The sequence below is a fragment of the Rhodotorula graminis genome, assembly GCF_001329695.1.
Source record: "Rhodotorula graminis WP1 unplaced genomic scaffold RHOBAscaffold_1, whole genome shotgun sequence".
Classification (NCBI taxonomy): Eukaryota; Fungi; Basidiomycota; class Microbotryomycetes; order Sporidiobolales; family Sporidiobolaceae; genus Rhodotorula; species Rhodotorula graminis.
Window position 1 is genome coordinate 1,029,800 of NW_017264928.1, and position 24,548 is coordinate 1,054,347.

The 24,548-nt window shown below is 68.0% G+C and overlaps 8 protein-coding genes across 8 annotated transcripts; 4 read left to right on the top strand and 4 right to left on the bottom strand.

Annotated features, from left to right (window-relative positions):
* Window positions 1-1,398: 1,398 nt before the first annotated feature.
* RHOBADRAFT_50729 (uncharacterized protein) lies at window positions 1,399-6,540 on the top strand (the record flags this gene model as incomplete). The annotated part of the gene is made up of 17 exons (XM_018415468.1): window positions 1,399-1,494; window positions 1,565-1,804; window positions 1,881-1,964; window positions 2,060-2,171; window positions 2,272-3,058; window positions 3,143-3,241; window positions 3,363-3,703; window positions 3,863-4,014; window positions 4,115-4,309; window positions 4,419-4,855; window positions 4,965-5,183; window positions 5,278-5,382; window positions 5,462-5,555; window positions 5,654-5,953; window positions 6,044-6,142; window positions 6,213-6,301; window positions 6,381-6,540. 17 exons carry the CDS (start codon window positions 1,399-1,401, stop codon window positions 6,469-6,471), a joined length of 3,540 nt encoding a protein of 1,179 aa, XP_018274287.1. The 3' UTR covers window positions 6,472-6,540.
* Window positions 6,541-6,848: 308 nt separating this feature from the next.
* On the bottom strand, window positions 6,849-9,764 carry RHOBADRAFT_32890 (uncharacterized protein; the record flags this gene model as incomplete). Its single annotated transcript, XM_018413060.1, has 9 exons — window positions 6,849-6,902; window positions 7,019-7,435; window positions 7,529-7,899; window positions 7,990-8,193; window positions 8,306-8,612; window positions 8,707-8,752; window positions 8,867-9,165; window positions 9,246-9,308; window positions 9,393-9,764. Coding segments are annotated over 9 exons (2,133 nt in total), but the record flags the coding sequence as incomplete, so codon positions are not given.
* Window positions 9,765-11,373: 1,609 nt separating this feature from the next.
* Window positions 11,374-12,578, top strand: RHOBADRAFT_23218 (uncharacterized protein). Its single transcript, XM_018412594.1, has 4 exons — window positions 11,374-11,395; window positions 11,487-11,614; window positions 11,702-12,316; window positions 12,410-12,578. The coding sequence occupies exons 1-4, from the start codon at window positions 11,389-11,391 to the stop codon at window positions 12,428-12,430; spliced, it is 771 nt and encodes a 256-aa protein (XP_018274289.1). The 5' UTR covers window positions 11,374-11,388; the 3' UTR covers window positions 12,431-12,578.
* A 297-nt stretch (window positions 12,579-12,875) lies between these two features.
* RHOBADRAFT_47862 (uncharacterized protein) lies at window positions 12,876-15,573 on the top strand (the record flags this gene model as incomplete). Its single annotated transcript, XM_018415059.1, has 5 exons — window positions 12,876-13,238; window positions 13,311-13,743; window positions 13,821-14,482; window positions 14,572-14,697; window positions 14,771-15,573. 5 exons carry the CDS (start codon window positions 12,876-12,878, stop codon window positions 15,353-15,355), a joined length of 2,169 nt encoding a protein of 722 aa, XP_018274290.1. The 3' UTR covers window positions 15,356-15,573.
* Window positions 15,548-16,789, bottom strand: RHOBADRAFT_64361 (uncharacterized protein). The gene is made up of 6 exons (XM_018418472.1): window positions 16,655-16,789; window positions 16,524-16,586; window positions 16,258-16,446; window positions 16,110-16,168; window positions 15,785-16,034; window positions 15,548-15,648 (listed from the first exon to the last, which is right to left on the bottom strand). The coding sequence occupies exons 1-6, from the start codon at window positions 16,736-16,738 to the stop codon at window positions 15,625-15,627; spliced, it is 669 nt and encodes a 222-aa protein (XP_018274291.1). The 5' UTR covers window positions 16,739-16,789; the 3' UTR covers window positions 15,548-15,624.
* Window positions 16,790-17,061: 272 nt separating this feature from the next.
* Window positions 17,062-19,148, bottom strand: RHOBADRAFT_32897 (diacylglycerol acyltransferase). Its single transcript, XM_018413061.1, has 11 exons — window positions 19,084-19,148; window positions 18,840-18,944; window positions 18,609-18,755; window positions 18,514-18,523; window positions 18,178-18,421; window positions 17,923-18,086; window positions 17,772-17,856; window positions 17,671-17,700; window positions 17,551-17,595; window positions 17,371-17,461; window positions 17,062-17,290 (listed from the first exon to the last, which is right to left on the bottom strand). Exons 1-11 carry the CDS (start codon window positions 19,134-19,136, stop codon window positions 17,224-17,226), a joined length of 1,041 nt encoding a protein of 346 aa, XP_018274292.1. The 5' UTR covers window positions 19,137-19,148; the 3' UTR covers window positions 17,062-17,223.
* A 412-nt stretch (window positions 19,149-19,560) lies between these two features.
* Window positions 19,561-21,826, top strand: RHOBADRAFT_50735 (uncharacterized protein). The gene is made up of 11 exons (XM_018415469.1): window positions 19,561-19,705; window positions 19,766-19,851; window positions 19,909-19,972; window positions 20,042-20,085; window positions 20,150-20,192; window positions 20,249-20,282; window positions 20,355-20,570; window positions 20,644-20,855; window positions 20,927-21,408; window positions 21,472-21,528; window positions 21,597-21,826. Exons 1-11 carry the CDS (start codon window positions 19,611-19,613, stop codon window positions 21,719-21,721), a joined length of 1,458 nt encoding a protein of 485 aa, XP_018274293.1. The 5' UTR covers window positions 19,561-19,610; the 3' UTR covers window positions 21,722-21,826.
* A 1,815-nt stretch (window positions 21,827-23,641) lies between these two features.
* Window positions 23,642-24,263, bottom strand: RHOBADRAFT_8877 (uncharacterized protein; the record flags this gene model as incomplete). Its single annotated transcript, XM_018419233.1, has 5 exons — window positions 23,642-23,705; window positions 23,792-23,862; window positions 23,934-24,046; window positions 24,104-24,126; window positions 24,190-24,263. Coding segments are annotated over 5 exons (345 nt in total), but the record flags the coding sequence as incomplete, so codon positions are not given.
* Between the last annotated feature and the right edge of the window lie 285 nt (window positions 24,264-24,548).

The following is a 24,548-nucleotide window of genomic DNA, read 5'->3' on the forward strand; positions in this document are numbered from 1 at the left end:
TTTTTTTTTTTTTTTTTGTGTGAGTGTGTGTGTGTGTGCGTGAGTGTGTGTGTGTCTCTGTGAGGGGGCGAGGGGAGGGGGGAGGGAGGAGGAGGGAGAGAGGGGGAGAGAAGGGAGGGAAGAGGGAGGGAGGGTGGAGGGAGGGAGGGAGGGGTCAGGGAGGGAGGGGTCAGTGCGTGAGGAGAGGGAGGCGGGGCTTGCGGAGAGGGAAAGAAAGAGAGAGGGAGAGAGGGAGGAGGAGAAAGTGGGAGGGGGAGTGGGTGCGAGGGGGAGAGAGAGAGAGAGAGAGAGAGAAAGAGAGGGAGAGGTAGGGAGAGAGAGAGAGAGAGATGGAGAGAGAGAGAGGTAGAGAGAGAGAGAGATGCGCACCCTTGGGAAGCGTCCTGAACGGGCTCGGGTGCCCTCCGTACGTGAGCGTCGCCGACATCTTCTTGAGCTGGTACTCGCTGTCGACACGCGGTTGCGGGGGCGGGACGACCGAGTGAGTGAGGGCGTCAGGGCTGTGCACTCGACGAGAGAGAGAGAGAGCCGGGGGGGAACGCACTTGCGGTCGACGTACGCCTTGAGCTGCTGCGCCTTGTCGCTCGCGCCGCACTCGACCCAGACGACGCTGCGCGTGTGGTTCGTATCGACCCAGTCAGCACGTGCCTCTCGAGGCGTGAGAGCCCCAACTCGACGAGGAAGAGAGAGCGAGACGGACCCCTTGCTCTTGCCGTTGACCTTGTGCTCGGAGAAGACGACGTCGCGGAAGGGCACGTCGAGGCCGGCGAGGGCGCACAGGTGCACAATGTCGGCGTCGCTTGTCCACTGCGTTGCGCGGGGTGCAAGATTCAGTCGCGGCTCACGAGAGAGAGAGAGAGAGTGGGGCCGCACCCAGTGCAGGTCTCCGAGGTAGACGGCCGTGAGGCGGTTGGCGGCGGTGCTGGTCACGCCCGCGTTGTTGGACGTCGAGGCGGTGGTGCCGTTGCCGTTGGTGTGGGCTGCGGTTGGGCGGACGCCGGTGAGCGGGTTGGCGGGCAGGCCGGGGACGGGGACGGGGAGGGGGAGGGCCGACGACGAGGAGGAGGGGGTGGGGGTAGAGGCAGGGGCGTGGTCGTGGTCGTGGTCGTGGTCGTGGTCGTGGTCCATGTCGGGGTCGTCGCCGTAGTCGAGTTCGAGCGAGAGGGAACGGCGGCGCGAGTCGGCCATGTCTCTCAGAGAGATGAGGATGAGGACGAGGTCGGGGGGTCGAGGCGAGGCGCGGCGGGTGGTGTGGGTTGGGTCGTGCTGTCAGGTGGACGATGGTGCTGCTGCTGCTGAGCTCGGCAGTGCTCGTCGTGCGAGGCGACGAGAGCGAGGATGGTCCCCCACTCTCTCTTGCTCCTCCTCCCTCCTCCTCGTCGACCCGCTCGGCTCAAGATGGGACGCACTGCTGCAGTCCACTTGGTCCCCCTGCGCAACTGCCTGTGCAACCTCCCCTTGTCGCTCCACGCTCCTCTCTCGACCCGCGCCGTCGTGAGCCTCCCCTCTCCTCGCGCATCCGGCTACTCTCGCCGACCGGCTCACCTTTCGCACACACCCACAGGCTCCCCAGTCGCTCGCCGTCCAGCTCACCTTCAAACCCCGACCCACCCCCGATGTGCCCAACCCGCAAACCGTCACCCTCTGCGTCGGCTGGACCGGCCTCCCCGCCCAACCGGCGCTCGTCAACCTCTCTCACCACCACCACCACCGTGGAGCACAAGCACCACCGCCCAACGACCGCATCGAGCTCGACCCGCACTTTGCCACCATGCTCCACCCGCAACTCGTCGAGGGCACCACCGTCCGTTTCCCCCCTCCTCGTTTCCTCTCGCATGTGGGGCGTCGTGGGCTCACCCTCCTCTCCTGCGTGCACACAGGTCTCGATCGAGCTCCTGCGCGACCTGCCGCACGCGACCCAGGTCAACGTCACCCCGCTCACCCCCGACGACTGGGAGGTCCTCGTGCGTCCCCCCCCCCTCTCTCTCTCTCTCTCGCGCGCTCTCCCGGGACTCACCTCACCCTCGCCCGCCCACCCTCCCGCCCGCCCGCTCAACAGGAGACCAACGCCGAGTTTGTCGAGATGTACCTCTTGAACCAGGTGCGCGCGTGCGCAGAGGGCATGACGGTCGGGTGCTGGGTTGGCTCGACGCTCGTGCGCTTTGCCGTCGGTGCGTCCGCTCTCCCTCTCCCTCCCTTCTCCCTCGCTCGCGAGACAGAGCTCACTCTGCGTCACCACACGCCCCGCACCGCCCCGCACCGCACCGCCAGACTCGACCCTCCCGAGCGCGAGCCCCGCCGTCCTCCTCACCACCTCGACCGAGCTCGTCGTCGCGCCCAAGGCGCGCCACGCCCCTCCTTCCTCGACCAAGACGCACGACCTCTCGTCCACCTCGACGGCCTCGGCGGCGGCGGGCCACCTCGCGCCCACCTCGGCCGCCCAGGCAGAGTGGGAACGCGCGCGCCGGACCCTGCTTCGGCTCCTCCCGCCGGCGTTCTCCTGCCCCACCACCACAACCCTCACCACCACCACCACCTCCCCCTCCCTCTCGCCCACCTCCCCCTCACCCACCACCACGGCCCCCACCCCGCCCGACACCCCGGTCGAGCTCGTCGTCCACCCGAGCCTCGCGCGCACCCTGCGCCGCGCGTTCCCCGGGCTTGGAGGGAGGGCGTCGGTCGTGCACTGGGCGCGGCCGGGCGCGGGCGCTGGCTCTGGCTCGGGCGCTGGCGCTGGTGGGGCGGCGGGCGCAGGCTCGGGAGCGGGAACGGGAACGGGAGCGAGGGGAGAGGAGGGAGAGGGCGCCGCGAGTGAGGGGGCGGGAGCGGCTGGAGGAGCTGGAGCAGCAGCAGGAGGGGCAGGAGGAGGAGGTCCAAGCGCGCCGCTCGACGTCGTCGTCGTCGAGTGCGAGCGCGTCCCGCCCGGGCATGCGTGGGCCGACGAGCGCGTCAGGGGGGAGCTGCTCGGCTCGGGCGCGGGCGCGGGCTCGGGCGCGGCGGGAGGAGGAGGAGGAGGAGCGGCGGCGGCGGCGAGGGGAGGGGCGTACGAGCTCGTGAGGTGCGTCGCGCGCGCGCTCTCTCTCTCGGTTCGGCTCCTACGAGCAGGAGGACACTGACCGTGGGTCGATGCGAGGGACCGCAGGCTCGGCGCACCGCTCTCGGCGCAGGTCAAGAAGGCGCGTGCGGCGGCCAAGGAGCGCGAGCAGGAGGGCAAGAGTGCGCCTGGGTCGCCGGCTGGGTCGTGCGTCTCCCTCTCTCCCTCTCTTCTTCCTCTCTTTCCCTTGTCCTCTTGTCCTCTTCGAAGCCCGGGACCGAACGAAGCACTGACGGAGCCTGACCGTCCCCCTTTTCTGGTCCCGCAGCTCGCGCCGCTCGCTCCACCAGCAGCTCGACTCGGCCGCCAACGGCCCGTCCACCACCACCACCGCCACCGCCACCGCCACCGCGTCTCCCGCAGCCGCACCCGCAGCGCCACCGCAGCTCGCCGGCATCGACCGCCCGCTGTCGGCCCTCACGGCGCACGTCGTGCACTCGCTTTCGGCGCGCGCGCTCGGCGGCGCGTCGTCTGGCGCAGGAGGAGGTGGAGGAGGTGCGGCAGGAGCGGTGCCCGGCGTGCTGGTGACGGGCGCGAGCGGCGCGGGCAAGACGGCGCTCGTGAGGGAGGCGGCGAGGAGGATGGCCGTGGACGAGAGGGCGCTGTGCCGTGCGTCGTTGGGTTTCCTCCTCTCTCTCTTTGCTTCCGCTCTCCCTCTCTCTCTCCCTTCCGCTCTCCCTCTCTCCCGACCTCAGGGAAGAGGAGCGAGCGATTGAGCGTGATGCTCGAGCCCGGCACTGACTCGCGCGGTCCCGCCCCGACCTGCAGACACCATCTACGTCGACTGCGCGCAGCACGCCGACGCGCGCCTGCCGGCGCTCAAGGCGCGCTTCAAGGACTGGCTCGACGAGGCGTGCTGGGCGGCCCCGAGCGTCCTCGTGCTCGACAACCTGGACCGCCTCATCGGCGCCGAGGTCGAGGTGCGTGCGCGCGCTCCTCTCCCTCCCACTCTCTCTCCCCCCCTGTCCTCGCTTCATGAGGACTCGAGCACTGATGAGGAGCGAGGACCCCCCCGCGCAGCACGCCGACTCGTTCCCGACGGTCCACCTCGCGCACACGTTCCTGTCGCTCGCCCAGGCGGCACTCGCCGCGCGCCCGGTCGTCCTCGTCGCGACGGCCCAGGGCACGACGACGCTGCACCCGCTCCTGCAGAGCACGCACCTGCTCGGCGAGACGGTGCCGCTCAGGGGCCCGGACAAGACGGCGAGGCGGGACGTGAGTCGGCCTTGAGAGGCGTTCCCTCTCTCTCTCGTCGTCGTCGTCGTCGTCGTTGGTGGCTCCTCCCCCGAGGCGCGCCGAAACTGACTGCCGGACACGCACGCAGATCGTCAACGTGCTCGTCAAGGCCAAGACGTCGACGTCGGACCTCGTCGCGCCCCGGCTCAACTGCGCCTCGATCGCGGCCATCACCGAGGGCTACCTCCCCGCCGACCTGCGCGACCTCGTCGACCGCGCCGTCCAGCAGGCCGCCATCCGCTCCCTGTCGTCCCCCTCCTCCTCCTCCACCTCGACCACGACCACCACCTCGCCGTCGAGCGCGAGCGACGCGCCGCCGCTCGTCCTCACGGCCGACGACTTTACCTCGGCGCAGCAGGGCTTTGTCCCGCTGTCGCTGCGCGACGTCAAGCTCCAGAAGAGCGACGTCGCGTGGGCCGACATTGGCGGCCTGCACGACGCGCGCAAGACGCTCCGAGAGACGCTCGAGTGGCCGACAAAGTACGGCGCCATCTTTGCCGGGTGCCCGCTCCGGCTCCGCTCGGGGTACGTCCCCCCCCCCCTCCCTCTTTGCTCTCCCTCTTTCTCAATGCGCAGAAGTCGACAGTCACTGACTCGCCCCGGTCCCTCTCGCGCACGCGCACGCCGCACACAGCCTCCTCCTGTACGGTTTCCCCGGTTGCGGCAAGACGCTCCTCGCGTCGGCCGTCGCCAAGGAGTGCGGCCTCAACTTTATCAGCGTCAAGGGCCCCGAGATCCTCAACAAGTACATTGGCGCGAGCGAGAAGAGCGTCAGGGACCTGTTTGACCGCGCCCAGGCGGCGAAGCCTTGCGTCCTGTTCTTTGACGAGTTTGACTCGATCGCGCCAAAGCGGTCCGTCCTCCCTCCCTCTCTGTCTCTCTCTCCCTCGTCTCGGTGGACGAGCCTCGAGAGAAACAGCCCTGACCGTCATCATCTGAGCACGCAGTGGCCACGACTCGACGGGCGTCACGGACCGCGTCGTGAACCAGATGCTCACCCAGATGGACGGCGCCGAGGGCCTCGATGGTGTCTACGTCCTCGCTGCAACCTCGTGCGTCTCGTGATATCTCTCGCCGTCGTCGACTCGGTCGCGCAGGGCCCGCCGCTCATCCTTGTTGCTGGCCGCACAGACGCCCCGACTTGATCGACCCAGCGCTCCTTCGCCCCGGTCGCCTCGACAAGAGCATCCTGTGCGACATGCCCTCGCGCACCGACCGTCTCGAGGTGCGCACCCCGTCCCCCTCTTCTCGACGCGCCGCGCCCTCTCCCTCTCGCTCGCGCCACCAGACCTGACTCGTGTCCTCCCTCCCTCGTTGTTCCAGATCCTGCGCTCGGCCGCCCAAAAAGTCCACCTCGCGCCGGGCGTCACGCTCGACGCCTACGCGTCGCAGACGGCCGGCTACAGCGGCGCCGACCTGCAGGCGCTCGTGTACAACGCGCACCTCGACGCCGTGCACGCCGGGCTCAACGCGGCGACCGAGGCGGCGCAGGGCGAGGGTGCGGGTGCGGGTGTGGCGGGCGGCAACGAGGACGAGGACGAGGTGCGGTACGTGAACTTGGGCGGCGGCGAGGAGGGGAGCAAGGTGCTCAGCCGGGCCGAGCAGGCGAGCGTCAACAAGCGGGTGCGTCGCGCACGGTCCTCCTCCTCGGTCTCGGTTCGCCTCTTTTCTCGGGCGCCCCGGAACTGATACAAGTTGTCGTCCGCTCCGCAGCTCGAGGCCATCGTCGCGACGCTCAAGGAGGCGCAGCGCTCGTCGACCAAGGCCAAGAAGGCCGCCGCCGCCCCGGCCTCTCCCGCCTCGCGCGCACCTGTCCGTCTCTCTCTCTCCCTCGCCCCTCTTGCCGCGAGGGCAGCCACTGACACGCCGAGCCCGCCCGCAGACCTACATCGAGGAGGCGCACCTGCGCAAGGCGCTCGAGGGCACGCGCCCGTCCGTCCCGGCCGACGAGCTCGTCCGCCTGCGCAAGATGTGCGTGCCCACCCTTTCTCTCCCTCTTCTCTCCTCTCTCCTTGCGGGCCCGACTGACGAGGCCTCTCGTCGCGCACAGCTACAATGAGTTTGTGTCGGGCCGGAGCGCGAACGGGCTTCCCTCGGGCGAGGCGAGCGACGAGGTTGGCGGGCGGGCGAGCCTCATGTAGCTCTTCTCCCTCTCTCTCTCTCCCTTCTTCTTCTCTCGGACGACGCCGCAATGAAAAGTATCTGGCAACAACACGGGTCGTGAATGCAAGGCTTGAGTGCGTGCGAGAGCGAGACGTCTAGGCATGCGGTTGCGGCGAGACGAGACGAAAGAGGGGGATACGATGAGGGAAGGGGGAGAGAGCGGCGGGCTCAGACGGCGGATGTGTCGCCGCCCGTGACGTGCAGCATGGCCTCGTGCACCTCCTCGAGCGCCGAGGCGACCGTCGGCTGGACGTGCGAGTCTGTGCGCGGCGGCGGCGAGCGGTCAGGTCGGTTGCGCGGTCCCGAGAGGGAGAGAGGGAGAGAGGGACGCACCGCCGCCCGAGAGGTCGATGACGCCGGCTTGGCGCAGGCGAGAGACGACGGCGGGCGTGCACTGGGTCCAGTAGATCTGCGGCGACGAGGGGGGGAGGGGGAGGAGGACCATGAGCTCGACGAACGTGCGCACGGACCGCGCGCGAGAGGGAGAGAGAGAGAGAGAGAGAGAGAGAGAGAGAGCGGACGCACGAGGACGCTTCTCGCCGTGTACGACTCGACGAGCTCGCGCATGATCTGGAGCGCGCTCGCGTCGACCTCTCCGACGTCGGCCAAGTGAAAGATGACGACGCTCGCCTCTGCCCTCCTCGGTTCCTCGCTCGGGTGGTGCCTGCCGTGGCCGTACCGCTCGAGCCGTCTGAGGCGCTCCTTCATGGCGCCCGTGTTGGCAAACGTGAGGGCGCCGTCGCGGATGCGCACGATGAGGACGCCGGGCACCTCCTCCGAGAGGGACGACAGGAGGCCGCCGCCGTCGTCGTGCTCGTCGTCGTCGTCGAGGGGCTCGAACAGCGACGTGCCCGGTACGCGCCCGAGGATCTTGATGCGCATCGCCGTCGACTGCTTGACGCATAGGACGAGCGAGAGGCACACCGAAACGATGACGCCGACCTGTGCGTGTCCAACCCATCCGCGACATCAGTGCACGTTCGCTCGAGAAGGCCACTCGAGAGAGAGAGAGAGGGAACCAGGCTCGGGACGCACCTCGACGCCGACAAAGAGCGACAGGACGAACGTGAGGAGCATGAGCCCCCCGTCGACCCAGGCGCGCATCTTCCAGAAGAAGCGCACGTCGTGTGGCGCCTCCTCGAGGATCGAAAACACGACGACGATGACGATGACGGCGAGGATGCATTTGGGGAGGGCGGCGAGCAGGTGCAGGAGGAAGTAGGTGACGAGGAGGATGAACGTGCCCGTGAGGAGCGACGCCATCTGGGTCGTCGCGCCCGTCGAGGCCGCGAGGCGCGAGCGCGTGATCGAGCCGTACCCGGGCAGCGACCCGGTGCAGAACGACGTAAAGACGTTGGCGAACCCGAGCGCGCACAGCTCGCGGTTGGGCGAGATCGAGTAGTCGTCTGTGTGGACGCGATCATCCGCCATGGTCAGTGCTCCTGCTCGTGCTCGAGCCGGACCGAGACCGAGACGCAGAGAAGATGGCGACGCACACTTTGACGCCATGTCCTTTGCGGCGACGATCGAATCGAGGAAGCCGAGGATGGCGATGACGGTCGACGTGCCGAAGCACTTGGTGATGTACTGCGTGTAGATGCCCCAGCCGACGAACGGGATGCGGACCTTGACGTTGCCCGGCGAGACGACGCCGAGGACCTGCAGGCCGGCGTCTTGCCAGTCGAACGAGTGCGACAAGACTGCGAGCGAGGGGAGAGGGGGGCGGGGTCGGTGCGTGAGTTGCCGCTCGAGGACGTGTGCCGGCACTATGACGCAGGAGAGAGAAAAGAGGGTGGGGGCGGGGGGACGCACAGGTCGACACGACGACGACGGCGAGCACCTCGGGCACAAACTTGACCCACCTCCACCTGCGCTCGCTCGTCGCGAGCACCTTCTTGACGGCCCTCCCGCCGACGAGGACGGCAAACGCCGCCGCGCTGACGAGCATCGTCAAGCGGTGCGCGTGCGCGAAATGGGTCGCGAGGTACGTCGCCTTTTCGACGACGGATGACGACGCGCCGTGCTGCTCGGTGAGGCCTTGCTCGAGGCCGAGGATCGGGACGAGCTGCGAGATGAAGATGGTGATGCCGACCGCCGTCATGAAGCCGCGCAGGAGGGCCTGGTTGGGGGGGCGAGTACGTGGCGAGAGTGTGAGTCGGAGAGGGCTGCAGGAGGAAACGCGAGAGGGAGAGAGAGAGGGAGCGAGGACGCACCCTCGAGAGGACGGCGTCGAGGAACCCGAGGCGGAAGAAGCCGAGGCTGCGTGGTAAGAGGTGTCAGTGTACGTCGGGCCGTGCACAGTTCTCCCGTAGGAGCTGCCCGCCCGAGGCGGACGAGGCGGCCCCAAGGCTGAGAGGACGCAAGCCGACGCACATGAACGTGACCAGGCCCGACTCGAACGTGATGCACGTCGTGATGGTGACGGCGAGCGTCGCCTTTTGCGCGACGCTGAGCGACCCATGGGCATGCTCCTCGGTCTCGATGACCTTGGCGATGAACTCGCCCGTGAGGAGCGACAGGGCCGCCTCGGGCCCGACCGACAGCTGGCGACAGGTGCCGAGGACCGAGTAGAGCATGGCCGGGATCGACGCGCCAAAGAGGCCGTGCACCGGGTCCGTGTGCACGAGCGAGGTCGCGTACGACATGGATTGCGGGACGAGCATGCTCGTGAGCTGCGCGCGGGTTGCGGAGGGAGGGTCAGGCGGCGAGCTCGCGAGGGGAAGGAGAGGCGGGACCGGGTGGAGGGACGCACCGTGAGAGCGGCCGTGACGTCGCGGATAAAGTCCTTGAGGTTGTAATGCGGGAGCCATTGCAGCTGCGACGACGAAACGATGGAGACAAAAGAGGTCAGGTGACGTCGAACGAGGACGACGAGTGACCGCTCGAGAGAGGGACGCACACAGGGGATGTAGTAGCGCGCACGGATCGACAGGTCCTGCCACTGGGTGCGCTCGCGGGCCTGGCGCTCCTGCTTGCGCTGGATCGAAGCGGCCCTCGTGAGGCGGTGCGGGAGGCTCGCGAACGCGGCGTCGTGCCGGGGCGTCGACGAGCCCGAGGTCGAGGTGGCGCCGCCTGCGTACTGGACGCGCTTGTGGGCCCCCTCGGCGTCCGACTCGAGGGCGGCGTCGGGGTTGTGGTCGTGCGCGGACGAGGCTGAGCGGGTCGGCGAGTGGGCGGCGGCGAGGAGGGCGGTGCGCTCGTTGGAGCTGGACGGCGGGCGGCCTTGTGCCCGAGTCGAGCTCGCAGTCGAGTGCGGTCGCGAGCTAGCCATGGCGCGGTGCGGGTCAAGCGAGAGCCGAGGTTGGTCGACGGGGGCGGTGCGCCTTCTCTCGCTCATGGGGTAAATGGCGTCGAGGGTGAAGCTACTCAAGTACGCTGTACTGAACACGCTGAGATGCCCGGCTTGATCGCGCAAGACGTTGTGGTCAAGCCGGGCTGTCGTGGTCTCGCCCTGGTCGAAGCTCTCAACGTCCTGCTCGCTGCCCGCCTCGAGCGCTCTCCTCCGACCGAGCCAGGCGTCCTTGCGCCTCTCTGTGTGCTCCACCCGCACGACATACTCGAGCGCGCGCGCCCCTCGTCGCGCCCCGTCGGTCCCGCTCCTCGTCCTCGCCTCCCCATCCCCGACCGGCTCGCCTCGCTCGAGCTCGACAGCCCAGCCCCGCCGACCCGATGACCAAGTCGCCCAAGCACCTCCTCCCGACCACCATCCCGCTCTCGTCCATCCACCGCGCCCTCTCGTCGTCCTCGACCCGCGCCGGCCGCAACTACTCGGCCAGGGCAGTCGCCCGCCCGCACCAGCCCGCCGCCCAGGGCCAGGGGCAGGCGCACGGCGGGCCCCGCGCCGCGTTTGTCGTCGTCCGCCAGCGCCGCGCACCCTCGACGCCTCCCCTGTCCGGCTCGTCGCCTCGACCCACCGCCCAGCCCGCCTCGCCCTCGTCCACCACCACCGGCACCACCACCACCACTGCCTCCTCGAGCGGCCCCGACGCCCCGCACGGCCTGCGCCACGCCTCGACCGTCGCGCCGTCGCACCGCCCCGAGGCCGGGCCCTCGCGCCCCTCGCCGTCGTCGTCGTCGGCCGGCGTCGGTTCCGCGCCGAGGAGCAGCAGCGGCAGGGGGGTCGCGCGCTTCCTCGACGCGCGCCAGTTCCACAGTGGGACCAGGGCGGCGCACCAGCAGGCGGTCGCGCCGTCGAGCTCGAGCGGCCACGGCGGGTTCCCGCCTGGTTCGGGCGGTGCGGCGAGCGAGGCGTCCGGGTTCCAGCCCAAGCACCACTCGTCGCTCGCGACGCCCGGCGGCTCGTCGTCGTCGTCGTCGTCGCACGGCTCGACGTCGTCGGTCGCGCTCGACCCGTCGTCGTCGTCGTCGTCGACTGCGCCCGCCTCGTCCTCGTCGGCCCAGTCGGCGCAGCAGCAGACGTCGACCTCGACCTCGCAGCAGGAGCAGGAGCAGCAGCAGCAGCAGCAGCAGCCCCCACCCGCGACGCTCTTCACGCACGCCCCGCCGCAGCAGCTCCCGCCGCACGCGCTGCCGTCCTTCTTCGGCTCGGCGCTCAGCATCGCCCGCCGGAGCAACCTCGTGTTCCGCAACGGCGCGTACGGGATCCCGAAACCCGACCGGTACCGCATCCCGTCGTCGTCGAAGAAGGGCAAGGAGAAGGCGGGCGCGGGCGCTGCGGCCGAGCAGGAGGCCGAGGAGCACTACCTGAGCGTGGGCGTCGGCGAGGACTCGGTGCGTCGACCGGCTCTCTCTCACTCGCACGAGAGCAACAGTCACTGATCCCGGTCGAGCGCGCGCAGTACTTCCTCCGCTCGGACTCGCTCGGCGTCGCAGACGGCGTCGGCGGGTGGTCGGGCCACGCGGGCGCCAACTCGGCTCGGTGGGCGCGCAAGTTCATGCACCGTGCGTCGTCCCCCTTCCTCCCTCGCTCCTCGCTCTCCTCCTCGAGCGTGCCTTGACCCTTGTTTCTCGTCGCCCGCCACCCCCCCCGCAGACTGCTCGTACGAGCTCGCGCGGTACGAGAACGTCGACGACGACATGTTCCTGCGGTACTACGAGGTCGACCCGGTCGACGTCATGCAGCGCGCGTACGAAAAGACGCTCGGCGAGTGCAAGGAGGAGGTGCGTCCACGCGCTGTTTCTCTCTCGTCGTCGTCGTCGTCGTCGTCGTCGGGGCGAGCCTGACCCCTCTTGCTCGCCGCACAACAGGGCACGATCGGCTCGTCGACAGCGCTCCTCGCCGTCCTGCGCAACGACGAGCTGCGACTGGCCAACCTGGGCGACTGCAGCTGCTGCGTCATCCGCGGCGACGAGTACATCTTTCGCTCCGAGGAGCAGCAGCACCGGTTCAACTACCCCTTCCAGGCCGGCACCAACGCCAAGGACGTGCCCGCACGCGACGCGCAAAAGTTCACGGTCAAGGTGCAGCGAGACGACATTGTCATCCTCGCGAGCGACGGCCTCGTCGACAACGTCTTTTCGGACGACCTCCTCGAGGAGGTGCTCCGGTTCGTCGGCTCGTCGCACGCCACCTCGTCCTCGTCTTCCTCGGCGCCACTACCACCACCACCCTCGTCGTCGTCGTCGTCGTCGTCGTCGTCGTCGTCGTCGAGCACGGCCCCGCGGTACACGCTGCGGCGCTTCTCGCCCCAGGCCGTTAGCGAGGCGCTGTGTTTCCGGGCCAAGAGCGTGTACGAGGACCAGCGCGCGGTCGCGAGCCCGTTCCAGCAGCGCGCCATGGACGAGGGCATCCACTTTGCGGGCGGCAAACCCGACGACGTGAGCTGCTTGGTCGGCGTCGTCGGAGAGCTCGAGGCGGCACCGGTGCGTCGTCCCCTCTCTCTCTTTCTCTCTCTCCTTTCCTCGCTTCGAGCCTCGTCCTCCGCATGGTCACTGACTCTCTCCTCTGCCGTGCAGAATCGCCGCGACGTCCAGTGAGCGGCGGCTCTCGGACCTCGTCACCTGACCCTCCCTCTAGACTCTCTCTTTCTCCTCAGTACCTCGCTCCTTCTTCTCCTCCTCCCTCTCGGTTGTACGGCCCTCTCTCTTCTCTCGATTGTTGTGCAACGACGTTCTCTCTCTCTCGCCTTTGAGCGTGCGTGTCGGACGAGAGGAGCGAGCGAGAGTGCGGTGCATGTGGGGGACGAGCGCGGCATTCCGACTCCGACATCTCGGCGAGCCCGAGGCGGTACTACGTTTTACCCAGCACCCTTGAGGTGCGCGGCCAGATCAGGTGATTCGAGCCAATTGACGAGGAGAAAGTACAGGGGGGAGCGGAGCGTGCGTCGGGTAGCCGCGCCGCGCGCCTCGGAGGCTCGGTGCTCTTTCTCGTCTCTCCCTCCTCTCTCCTCCTCACTGCCCCCAAGCCGCACGCAAGTTCACCATGGCGCCTTCCCTCGACAGCTTCGCCGACAGCCTCACCCACGCCCTCCCCTCGTTTGGCTCGAACGGCACCGCCGCCGCCGCCGCCAAGGTCCCCCACAAGCCGACGACGCTCCACACGTTCAAGGGCGCCGCCGTCGAGTCGTCCAACCTCGACGTCGTGCGCGACTTCGCCAGCACGTCGACGATCGCCGACACGCTCGAGCTCGACGGCTACTCGCTGTCGCCGGCCGACGTCGTGTCGGTCGCGCGCAAGCACCGCCGCGTCGCCATCAAGCAGGACGCCAACATCCAGCTCCGCATCGACCAGTCGGTCGAGTTCCTCCGCAGCCAGCTCGGCAACTCGGTGTACGGCGTGACCACTGTGCGTCCCTTTCTTGTCGTTCCGTCGTGACCTTCCCAAACTGACTCTCCCTCCCCTCTCGCGCGCAAACAGGGCTTTGGCGGCAGCGCCGACACGCGCACCGAGGACGCGACGTCGCTCCAGAAGGCGCTCATCGAGCACCAGCTGTCGGGCGTCCTCCCGACCGACATGAGCCGCCTCAGCCTCGGTCGCGGCCTCGAGAACGCCATGCCGCTCGAGGTTGTGCGCGGCGCCATGCTCATCCGCGTCAACTCGCTCACGCGCGGTCACTCGGCCGTTCGTCCCGTCGTCCTCCAGGCCCTCGTCGACTGCCTCACGCACGGCGTCACGCCCGTCGTCCCGCTCCGTGGCTCGATCTCGGCCTCGGGCGACCTGAGCCCGCTGTCGTACATCGCGGCCGCCATCACGGGCCACCCGGACTCGAAGGTGCACGTCGTCCAAGACGGCGTCGAGCGCATCCTGCCGGCGCGCGAGGCGCTCGCACTCTACGGTCTCGAGCCTGTCGGTGCGTCCCTTCTCTCCCTCTCTCTCTCTCTTCCTCACTCGCGCGCCCGACTGACTCGCCTCGTTCCTCGCTCGCAGTTCTCGGCCCCAAGGAGGGACTCGGCCTCGTCAACGGCACGGCCATCTCGGCCGCCATGGCGACGCTCGCCCTGCACGACTCGCACAACCTCGCGCTCCTCGCCCAGGCGACGACGGCGCTCACGGTCGAGGCCATGGTCGGCCACCAGGGCTCGTTCGCGCCCTTCATCCACGACGTCGCGCGCCCGCACCCGGGCCAGGTCGAGGTCGCGCGCAACGTGCGCACGCTCCTCGACGGGAGCTCGTTCGCCGTCGCGCACGAGGAGCACGTCGCCGTCAAGGACGACGACCACGAGCTGCGCCAGGACCGGTACCCGCTCCGCACGAGCCCGCAGTTCATGGGCCCGCTCGTCGAGGACCTCCTGCACGCCTACTCGGTCCTGTCGCTCGAGAACAACACGACGACCGACAACCCGCTCATCGACGTCGAGGAGAATTCGGTTTTGCACGGCGGCAACTTCCAATCGGCCCACGCGTCCATCTCGATGGAGAAGACGCGCCTCGCCATGGCGCTCGTCGGCAAGCTCGCGTTCACGCAGCTCACCGAGATGCTCAACGCCTCGATGAACCGCGGTCTGCCTTCCTGCCTCGCCGCCGAGGACCCCTCCCTCAACTACCACACCAAGGGCTTGGACATCGCGACGGCCTCGTACTGCTCCGAGGCGAGTCGCTCTCACCGGTGGTCGGACGTCCCTCGACGGCGCTCGGACCCCTGACTGACCTTCGTCTCCCTCCTCCTCCCCTCTCGCAGCTCGGCTACCTCGCCAACCCGGTCACGACGTTCGTCCAGCCGGCCGAGATGGGCAACCAGGCCGTCAACTCGCTCGCCCTCATCTCGGCGCGTCGCACGGCCGAGGCCAACGACGTCCTCTCGCTCGTGCGTCCCTCGCTCTCTCTCCTCTGCCTCTACGGGCTCCGACTGACACCCTCGCCCGCCCCTCGACCTGCAGCTCCTCGCGTCGCACGTTTACTGCGCCGTCATGGCGGTCGACCTGCGCGCGCTCGAGTTCGACTTCAAGCGCCAGTTCTACCCCGAGATCTCGTCGCTCCTGACGCAGCACCTCGGCTCGGCGCTCGGCTCCGAGGCGACGACGGCCGAGCTCGTCACCAAGGTCAAGAAGGCGCTCGGCATGCGCCTCGAGCAGAACTCGACGTACGACCTCGTCGACCGCTGGCACGACGCCTTCTCGTTCGCGACCGGCGTCGTCGTCCAGCACCTCGCGTCGTCGTCCCTGTCGCTCGAGGCCCTCAACCAGTGGAAGGTCGCGAGCGCCGAGCGCGCCATCGTCGTCACGCGCCAGGTGCGCGAGACGTTCTGGGCGACCCCGAGCAGCGCCGCGCCGGCCCTGTCGTATCTCGCGCCGCGCACGCGCCTCATGTACACGTTCGTGCGTGAGGAGCTCGGCGTCAAGGCGCGCCGCGGCGACGTGTTCCTCGGTCGCCAGGAGGCGACGATCGGCTCGAACGTGAGCCGCATCTACGAGGCCATCCGCGACGGGCGCATCAACAAGGTCCTCGTCGACATGCTCGCCTAGATGGCCAGCTCGACGTTGACGTCGAAGGAGCGGCGAGGGTGACGAGGAGGGCGGCTTGACTCGAGTCGGAGGAGGAGGAGGAGGACGACGAGGTCGGACGGCTTAGCGACGGTGCCTGGTGCTCCCTTTCTCTCGATGCTCTCGTATCCTGCCACTCTCTCGCCTCTCTGTGTGACTAGACTCGGGACGATTCTGCAATACTTAGTGCGATTCCAGCTCGCCGTCGTCGTCGTCGTCGGGAGTGAATGGCTCTACGGCCTCGCGAGCTTCTACTGCAGCTCCTTCCGCATGAACTGTGAGAGAGGCGCGAAAGGAAGAGGATGAGAGAGAAAAGGAAAGGAGAGGGAGGGAGAGGGAAGGAGAGAGGGTGTGTCAGTCGAGGCTCGCGAGACGAATCGAGGAGAGGGCGAGAGGGAAAGGCGAGCGTACCACCGCCTCGAGCAAGATGTCGCGCCCGTCGACCGTCGTGGTCGGGTACCGCGGCACCGCACGCTTGTACGCCGTGTACCCGAGGCGCTGGTACCACTGCTCGTTGTTCCTCGTCGCCGCGCTGAACGTGAGCCCTTGCTGCTCCCACCACCACGGCTGCGACGCGTACTCGCCGTCGATCGTGTTGAGCGTGATGGAGCGCGCGCCGAGCTCGTGCTTGGCCTTGAGCTCCATCTCCTTCATGACGAGGCTGCGTGCGAGGGGAGAGGGAGGAGCACGTGTCAGTTCATGTGGCACGAGGCAGAGGGGACGAGGGGCGACGCACGAGCCGAGACCTTTGCCTTGCTGGCTCAGGAGGATGAAGAACGACGCGAGCGTGCAGACCTGTCGCGCGCGCGAGAGAGAGAGAGATAGTCAGCGCACGGGCGCCGAGAAGTGAGAGACGACGGCGAGGCAGCGAACGGCGAGCTCACCCCATTCTCTCGGTCGCACAGCGTCGTCTCGTTCGGGTCATAGTCCTCCCAGTCGACCGACACGTGGCCGATGGGCTGGAACGACAAGTCGGGAGGAGGAGGGCCGGCCTCGTCGACCTTGTGGTTGATCGGCTCGAACTCGGGCGTCTTGTACGCGCCTCGGTCGGTCGGGAAGATCCAGTACAAGTTCTGCGGGGGGTCGCACGTCAACTCTGTGGGTCGAGACGAGGAGGAGGGAGAGGGAGAGAGAGAAGCGTGGATCGCACCTTGACCCCTCGTCGCACCTGGTCCCGCCAGACCTCGACCTTGTCCGAGCCCCAGCCGCACAGCTGTGCGTCGACGAGAGAGTCAGTGTTCGCGCCCTGTGCGCTCGAGACGAGCGCGAGAGGGAACGCACGACGCGCTGGCGCTTGAGTTCCTCGACCTCGGTGGAGCGGTCGGGATCGAACGGCACAAGCTCGATGGTGCGGGTCGCAGTCATGAAGCGAGAGAGAGAGCAGCAGGTGCTCGTGCAGCGTCAAGCAGGAGGAGCGCAGGCTGAGCGAGAGCGAGGGAGCGAGGCCGCGAGCGAGTCAGCCTCGGCCGGGCCGGGCTGCCGTCGCTTGAGCCGGGCCGCAGCACCGCCTCACCGCGAGGTTCGACCGCAACTCGCGCCTGAGCGCAGCTTGCTGTGCGTCGTCGGGACGGGAGCTCACATGACTCTCCTTGCTCGAGGTGAATGTGCTCGTGCTCTCGTGCTCACGAACCAAGGCGAGGAGAGCTTGAGGAACCACAGCTCGGCTCGCCTCTCTCTCGTGCGTGCAAGAGAGAAGGCAATGTCCGATGCATGCCAGAAGCGCGGTACGAAAGTGGGTGGGTGGGCACAGAAGGGAGGCGGCGCTCGACGCGAGGCGGGCGCGTGTACAACGGGCGAATGAGGAATGTGCATGGGCGAGGTAGGGTGGGTACTTTTTCGACGACGGCCCGTCAGGCGATGATGGTGAGCTCCTTGGTGCGACTCTTGGCGTACACCTCCTTGTAGTCCTCCCAGATCCTGGCGAGGGGCCGGGAAGAGGTGTCAGGCTCGAGGTCCGCAGGCGAGAGAGACAGGGAGGAGTGAGCTGGAGGACGGACCTTTTGAGCTCGGCGATGTACCGCTCCTGGACTTCTTCGAGGTCGGCAGTCGACGGGTGGTCCTTCTGCTTGACCTTGATCGGGCGGCCGACTGCGGGCACGTGGGACGCGAGGGTCAGAAGGAGAAAGAGGCTCGAGCTCCTCGCCCTCGCCGACCGAGAGTGAGAGAGCGAGACGCACCGACCGAGACGATCGGGTGTCGGTACGGCATCAAGCCCATGTTGTCTGCGGGCGCAGGTCCGAGGAAAGGTCAGTGCGACGGTCGAGAGCTGGACTCGAGGAGGAGGGGCAGGGACGCACAGTTGAACAGGCCTCGGCCGAAGAAGATGGCTGCGCGCAGGTCAACGAGTGTCAGTGTAGGCCAGACAACCGCGACACGAGGCGAGGAGGCGAGGACACACGCAATGTGAAGCCAAAGACGGCCTGGAACCGCTTCTGCAGCTTGTACAGGCGCGTCCCTCGCTCGTTCGACAGCTGGTTGAAGATCTGCCGCGCATCGACGAGGTCAGTACGTCTCAGGCCTGCACTGAAAGAGAGCGAGGTAGGGCGCACGTCGTTCTCGCCAAAGGAAAAGACGGGCACGAGCGAGGCGCCGGTGCGGATGGCGAGCTTGATGAAGCCCTTGCGGCGCTTGAGCGTCAGGTCGGCCGTGCCAGGGTGCGCGCTCAGGCTCTCGGCGGCGCCGCCGACGACGATCGTGATGGACGAGCCGGGACCTGGGCGCGGGCTCGCGAGAGGGTCAGTCTGTGCGGCCTGAGCGAGTCGACGTCGAGGGCTCGACAAGGAGAGAGAGAGAGCGGGGCGCACCTTGCCGCAGGATGTTCTGGCAGCTCTTCATCGAGACGGACGAGATGCCGAGGGCGAGGAGGAGCTCTCGGTAGACTGGGAGCTTGAAGTTGCTCGCGAGCGTGAGGAGGTGCGGCGTGATGCCCGGGAACAGGCGCGAGAACCCGGTCGCGTCGGTGCCAAAGTTGGCGATGGCGCCCATGCCGATGACGCCGTGAGGGTGGTAGCCAAAGACGTAACGCTGGTCGGGCGGGAGGTCGGCGCTCTGCAGGACGGGCGAGAAGGTCAGGATGTGCGCTCGGCGGAACGGCGACGGGCGCTTTGCGGTCGGCGCGGGTGCCAGGGACGTCGACTCACCTTGATGAGGCTGCGGGAGAGAGCGCGGGTCAGCTCTGCATGTGCGTGCAAGGGTTCGAGGCGCGCGTTCACGACGAGGAGGACCGAGGGCGCACCTGACGGGATAGTAGCCGGCGAACCACTCCCACACGCGCGACTTTCGCAGCCAGGCTTGTGGCCTCCCGCCGCGCATCGGCGCCTGGTCAATGAGGAAGACCCAGGTGAGGTACCCGATGACGAGCGGCCAAAGAGGAGGGAAGGAGCTGCGGAACGGACGACAAGGTCAGCGCGGCCCGGTGGCTCTCGAGGCAGAGCTGGAGCTCGGGAGAGAGAGAGGCTGGACGCACCACAGGATGCAGAAGATGCCGAGCGAGATAGGGAGGGCCGTCGTCCACAGGAAGACCGAGAACGTCTGGAGGCGACGGTGCCGCGGGACGACAAAGGGCACGAACCTGTGTGGGAGGTCCGAGGAGGTGTAGGTCAGCTCTGGGCAACGTGCGCGGGTCTGGCGTGCCGTGCGAGGCCACGAACGGGCACCTCGGGCTCGAGGTGGGGGAAAGGGCGAGGAGGACGACGGAGGCGAGGACGCACTTGATCTTGGTGTGGTCCGACTGGTCGTAGTCGACCTCTTCTTGTGCGCCCATCGTGCGTGTCGGGCAGCCTGTGCCCAGGCGAGCTTGGCGGGAGTGGAGTGAAGGCGAACGTCGACGTCGCCGAGCAGGCGGGAGCGACGACTGTGCGACGGCCGCAGCTCTCTCTGCCCTCGGGTGGGCTGCTTTCCACCTGGACCAGTCTCTCTGCAGTCCTGGAGTCGAACGCGCCCAGATCTGTCCTGAACGAGAGGCAGCTTTCGTGCTCGAAACGCGGGGAGTCGGCGCAGGTCGCATCCTCCGCAGCGCGAACGGCGCAGGTCGCGCAGACGCTGGTACTGGTGCATTATCACAAAGCCCTTGCGAAGGCACGCCTGCTTGGCGACCGAGAGCGGCCGGTGTCTCGACTGAGATTCTCATCAGCTCCTCCTCGACCTCGCCCTCTTGCAGCTTCTCCCGTGCCCACGTCTCGCTTGTGCGACTAGCCGAGACGACCGGCCGCTTCCAAGACCCCGTCGCGACACCGCCATGTCGTTCGCGCGCGCACCAGAGCTCCTCTTTCCCTCGAGCGTCAACTCGCTCCAGGACGACCGCAGCGTGATCCGGGCGCAGCTCAGGGACACGTGCGTCCGACGTTCGCTTCTCACAGGGCCGTTGAGGACCGACTCTTTCCGCTCCTGCAGCTTCAACCGCCTGCACTCGATCGCGCACGACGCCGACTTCATCCACGAGCAGGTCGCGCAGGCGTTCCCTGATTTCCCTGTCGTCGGTACGTCCTTCTCTCGAGTTCAGCCGTGGGGGTCTGTACTGACGGTCATACCCGCAGCGAATCAGCGAGCCGGCGCGTGGTACGTCAAGCCGTCCGACGCGAAAGCGCACGCCTACTTCAAGTGCGCCCCCTGTCTCTCCCTCTCTCTCCGTTCGTCTCTCTTTCGACCTGCCTGACTCATCCGCAACAGATCAACCGACGGGCACGCCAACGAGCACAACTTCAACCTGAGGCGTGAGTTCTCGACGGGCCAATCTCACCTTCGAGCGCGCCCCTGACCTTGCCCCGACGTGCGCAGGCGCCAACCTCGCTTTGCTCCCGCTCATCAAGGACCGACAAGGGTGCGCCTCCTCTCTCTCCCTCCCTATGCGCCCCTCTGACTGACATCTCGTCGCAGGATCATCCTCGTCGACTCGACTCGTCGCGGCAAGGTGCGTCTCTGGCTTTCTCTCTCACTCGCGCGCGCACAGCTCGGGCGCTCACAACCCCTCATCTCCCTGCAGCGCTTTCCCGATGCGCTGTCCAAGACGATCCCGCTGTGGTGCGCGACGCTCAACCAGGCGCGCGTCCTCCTCGTCCCGCCGACCGAGGACAACTCGAGCGTGTCGGCCGACGAGTGGCGCGAGCAAGGGCGCCTGTACACGTCTCCTCAAGCTGTTGGGCGGTCCGAGCACTCGCAGATCGAGGTCAAGATCGACGCGTGGGCGCGGGACTTGGCGGTGCGTCTGCGTCGCCGCTCTCGGCCCTCTTTCCTCTCCTCGCCCCGACTGACTCACGGTGGCTCTCCTGCAGAGCTCGGCCTACGACCTGTCGGCGCTCAAGACCCTCGACCGCCCTTTGCGACCCTTCTTCGTGTCGCCCGCCTCGACCCTGTCGCTCAGCCCGGCGTCCTCGTTCAAGGACTGCTACCCGGTCGTCTGCGCCAGCGCGAGCAAGCTCGCCGAGGAGGCCGACGGCCTCGAACGAGCCCTCGGGTTCACCTACGTGCAGGGCAGCGGCGACGAGTGCGTCGTCGCCGAGCCACTCTGCCTTCGAAGGCCGACCGTGACTGACTCGCCGTTTCTCCTTCTCGCAGCCACGAGGCCTGGTCCAAGGGCCTGACGCCGCCCGTCTTCTGGCAGCACGCCGACGACATCCTCGCCGCATCCCGCGACGAGATCGACGACGTCATCGCGCGCATCCTCGAAGCGTCGCTCGCCGACCTGTCGACCCTGTCGCTAGCGCCAGACAGCGCGCCCGCCATCGAGGTCCGGTCGACCCGGCTCCGGCTGCGCTTCGCCGCTCCGCCTGACGCGCCGTCGTCCGAGGACTCGACCAAGATCTCGGTCACGGCGACAAAGGCGCCTCGCTCGGACGCCCTCTCGCCGACGCGCCTCGTCGCCAAGCCGGGCAAGGCCGGCTACAACGCCTTCTTCTCGCCTGCGGCGCTCGAGCCAACGCTCGAGCTCGCGACCGAGAAGCTGCGAGCGGGCGAGGGCGTCCTCGTCGAGGTGGTCAAGGGCGAGATGCAGAGCGAGGCGAACGACCTCGGCGTCGCGGTCGCGCTTCTCCTCCTCGGTCCGTCTTTCTCCTGCGCCTCTCGGGTCTCCCAAACGCGTACTGACACTCTCAGTCTTGCAGCTCGCCTCTACGACGACGATGCGACGCTCCTCGACCCGTCTGCGCCGCCTCCCTCAGGTGCGCCCGGACCTCCTCTCCTTCTTTCCTCTCACTCGCCTTGACGCCCTCTCTCTCTCGCGGCGCAGTCTCGAAGGAGCGCATCCGGACTCGCCTGCAGTGGATCCTCGAGGTGTTCCCCGCCGTCAACCCGTCTCGAGCGGTCCTCAACCGGGTCAACGACTTTGCCATGTCTGGGGCGAAGCGGCGATAGACTTTTTGAGTAGCGCGGGGTGGGAATGACAAAGAATAGACGCGTTGCAGCAGCTACGCAAGGTCCATCGTCGAGACGCGGTCCTGCTTCCAGTCGCCCCGGGCTCGGTCCCCTCGAGAGCCGCCGAACCCGCCGTCGCCGGGCCGGTCGCGCCCACCGCCGCCGCCGTACCTCTCCCCGCCACCTCGCCCTCCCGCGTCGTACCTCTCTCGCCCACCGCCACCACCACCGCCGCCGCCGCCGCGCGACGACGACCCCTCGCCCCTCGACTCGGCCGGGTACCGCCGGCGCCCGCTGTCGGCCTTTGCGCGGATCTCGTCGAGCGTGAGGGCGTTCTTGGCGAGCGGGTCGACGAGCTCGTACTCGTCGGCCGTGTCTGTGCGCAAGGGAGCAGGGGAGCGAGGGAGGAGAGAAGGGGCGAGGGAGGTGAGGGGGAGGAGGGCGTCAGGGAGGGTCGATGGGCGCGGGGTGGAGCGCGAGACTGAGGGGAGAGGAGAGGAGAGGAGGACGCACGTCGGTCCATGGTGGCGTCCTTGCGGAACTTGAGCGAGTGGGCCATCCAGCCCTCGTCCTGCACGCGAGCGAGGCCCGAGACGCTTGTCAATCCCGTCCCGCTCACCGAGAGAGCGCGCGCCCCGAGTCGGGAGAGAGAGAGAGAGAGGAGACGCACATCGTCGTCGAGCTCGTCGTCGTTGAGGTCGATCCCATGCAGCCTTCCCTCGTCGTCCTCCCCCTGCCGCTCGGGCCCCTTCTTGGCCGCCGGTGCCGCCCTCCCCGCCTCGAACAGCTTGCTCCTGAAGCCCTCGAGCGCGCTCATGACGTCGTCGTCGTCGTCTCCTCCTCCCGCCCGGCGCTTGCCCTTAATGGGCGGCTTGGCCGCGCCGCGCAGGTACTTTTCGCGCTCGAGCTGGAGGAGCGAGGGCCCGGTGCGCTTGGGCTTCTTGGCGGTCGAGGCGGCGTCGTCGCTCGGTCGGGAGCCCTTACTGCGAGCGGGACGAGGGGCGAGTCAGTCGGCGTGTAGGGGAAGGGAGAGAAAGGGGAGAGGGAGACGCACGTGAGCTCTGCTTGCAGCTTGGCGATCTCGTCCTTGCGGCGCTCGCTGCGCACGAGACGTAGCGAGTCAGTAGCTGCACGAGAGAGTGAGGAGAGAAGGAGCGCGACGCACGCGTCCGTCTTGCCCGCCTTGTCGGCCTTCATCTTGCGCGCCTGCTCGAGCGTGACGCCCGTCTCGGCCTTTTGGCGCTTCTGCGCACGTTCAACAACCGCCTCGTCAGTCTCGTCGCCTCCAGGAGCGACACCGAGTCGAGTCGAGTCGAGAACGAGGGACGCACCTCGTCCCTGCCGCCCTCGTCGGCCGCGCGCTTCTTGCCCTTGTCGTCCCTCGCTCCCGCCGCCGCCGCCTGGGCCGCCGCCCCGCCTTGCACGAGGTCCGCCGGGAGGGTCGCCGACAAGCCGCGGTCGTCGAGGACCGTCTTGCTCAGGCGCGCGTCGTGTAGGGCGTCGTGCGCCGACTTGAACTTGGTCTTGGGGAGCGACGCATCGTCGGCGGCTTCTCCTCCGTCGGGCTCGTCACCGCCGAACGACAGGAGGGCCTTGTTCCTGCGAGGTGCGCGACGCGGGGTCAGTGTGTGCGCGAAGGAGGCAGAGGGAGGATGGAGGTTGAGGGACGCACTTGGTCCCCTTGCGCTTGCCCTGCTGGCGCTCCCTCGCCCTCTCGGCCTTCATCTCGCGCTTGGCCCTCTCCTGCTCCTTGCGCTCGGCGGCCGTGATCCTCGGCCGGATCGGGTCGTCCGAGTCGGCAAACGGGTCGACGCGCACCTCGGCGCTGCGGATCGTCGGCGCATACACGGGGCGGTCCGACGAGGCCGGTTCGAGCTCGACGTCCGACAGCTTGAGCAGGTTGAACAGCGAGTCGCCCGTGACGCGACCGAACAGGGTGTGCTTGTTCTGCAGCTCGGGCGTCGCGTCGAGCGTGAAGAAGAACCTGCGCGAGGGGGGGGGGGGGGGGGGAGAAGGGGAGGATCAGTGAGGGCCTTGGGGGTCCGGGAGCGAGGGAAGAGGTCGACGCACTGCGACGAGTTGGACTTGGTGGTCGGGTCGGCCGCCATGGCGACGAGTCCTCGACGGTTGAATTTGAGGCGCTGCGAGAGGGAGACATGCTGTCGTCGGCGAGGGGAGAGAGACGCAAGGAGAAGGGGAGAAGCGGGCGCACTTGGTTCGCCTCAACGGGAAAACTACCCTCGTCGTAAATACAATCGTCGCCGCCGCCAGTCTGCGCGATGAAGCCCGGTACGATGCGGTGGAACGGGACGCCGTCATAGTGACCTGCGCAACGTGTGAGTGAGCGCTCGTCGTGAGAAGGAGAGGCGAGAGGGGACGCACCTTCGAGGCACAGCTGAACAAAGCTGCGGGCGGTGCATGGATCAGTCTCGAGAGCTCGTACAGAGGAGAATGAGCTGTGGGCGCACTTGCGGACGGCTTTGGGGCACTCGCGTTTCCACAGTTCGATGAGGATGTCGCCAATCGAGGTGTGCAGGACGACGACGCCCTCGGTGAGGGGTTCGGTGACGCTGTGTGGGCAGTAGTGAGCATGTGTACTGGGTCAGGCATGCTCAACAGGCCGGCAGAGGGCTGCTCGAGGAGCAAGTCGGGAGATGAGGGGAAGGAGGGGGAGATGAGGTCGACGCACACGAACGACATTGCGGGACGCGGTTGTTCCGGGGTGCGGGTGTCGGTAGAGCTGCTGCAAGGATGAGCTGGGTGGCTGCACTAGCTCGTGAGCTGGCGATGCCGACAGAGGGCCGACCTCGACCTCGCCTCGTTGCTC

Coding starts and splice junctions, on each gene's coding strand:
- RHOBADRAFT_23218 (XM_018412594.1), top strand. Junction 11,615..11,701: donor TCGGCGAGTGCAAGGAGGAG/GTGCGTCCACGC, acceptor GCCGCACAACAG/GGCACGATCGGCTCGTCGAC. Junction 12,317..12,409: donor GAGAGCTCGAGGCGGCACCG/GTGCGTCGTCCC, acceptor TCTGCCGTGCAG/AATCGCCGCGACGTCCAGTG.
- RHOBADRAFT_64361 (XM_018418472.1), bottom strand. CDS start 16,738: ATGACTGCGACCCGCACCATCGAGCTTGTGCCGTTCGATCCCGACCGC. Junction 16,587..16,654: donor AACTCAAGCGCCAGCGCGTC/GTGCGTTCCCTC, acceptor GTCGACGCACAG/CTGTGCGGCTGGGGCTCGGA. Junction 15,649..15,784: donor ACATCTTGCTCGAGGCGGTG/GTACGCTCGCCT, acceptor CCTCTCTCACAG/TTCATGCGGAAGGAGCTGCA.
- RHOBADRAFT_32897 (XM_018413061.1), bottom strand. CDS start 19,136: ATGGGCGCACAAGAAGAGGTCGACTACGACCAGTCGGACCACACCAAG. Junction 18,756..18,839: donor GGCATCTTCTGCATCCTGTG/GTGCGTCCAGCC, acceptor TCCGTTCCGCAG/CTCCTTCCCTCCTCTTTGGC. Junction 17,596..17,670: donor CGGCCGAGGCCTGTTCAACT/GTGCGTCCCTGC, acceptor CTGCGCCCGCAG/ACAACATGGGCTTGATGCCG.
- RHOBADRAFT_50735 (XM_018415469.1), top strand. CDS start 19,611: ATGTCGTTCGCGCGCGCACCAGAGCTCCTCTTTCCCTCGAGCGTCAAC. Junction 19,973..20,041: donor AAAGCGCACGCCTACTTCAA/GTGCGCCCCCTG, acceptor CATCCGCAACAG/ATCAACCGACGGGCACGCCA. Junction 20,856..20,926: donor GTGCAGGGCAGCGGCGACGA/GTGCGTCGTCGC, acceptor TCCTTCTCGCAG/CCACGAGGCCTGGTCCAAGG.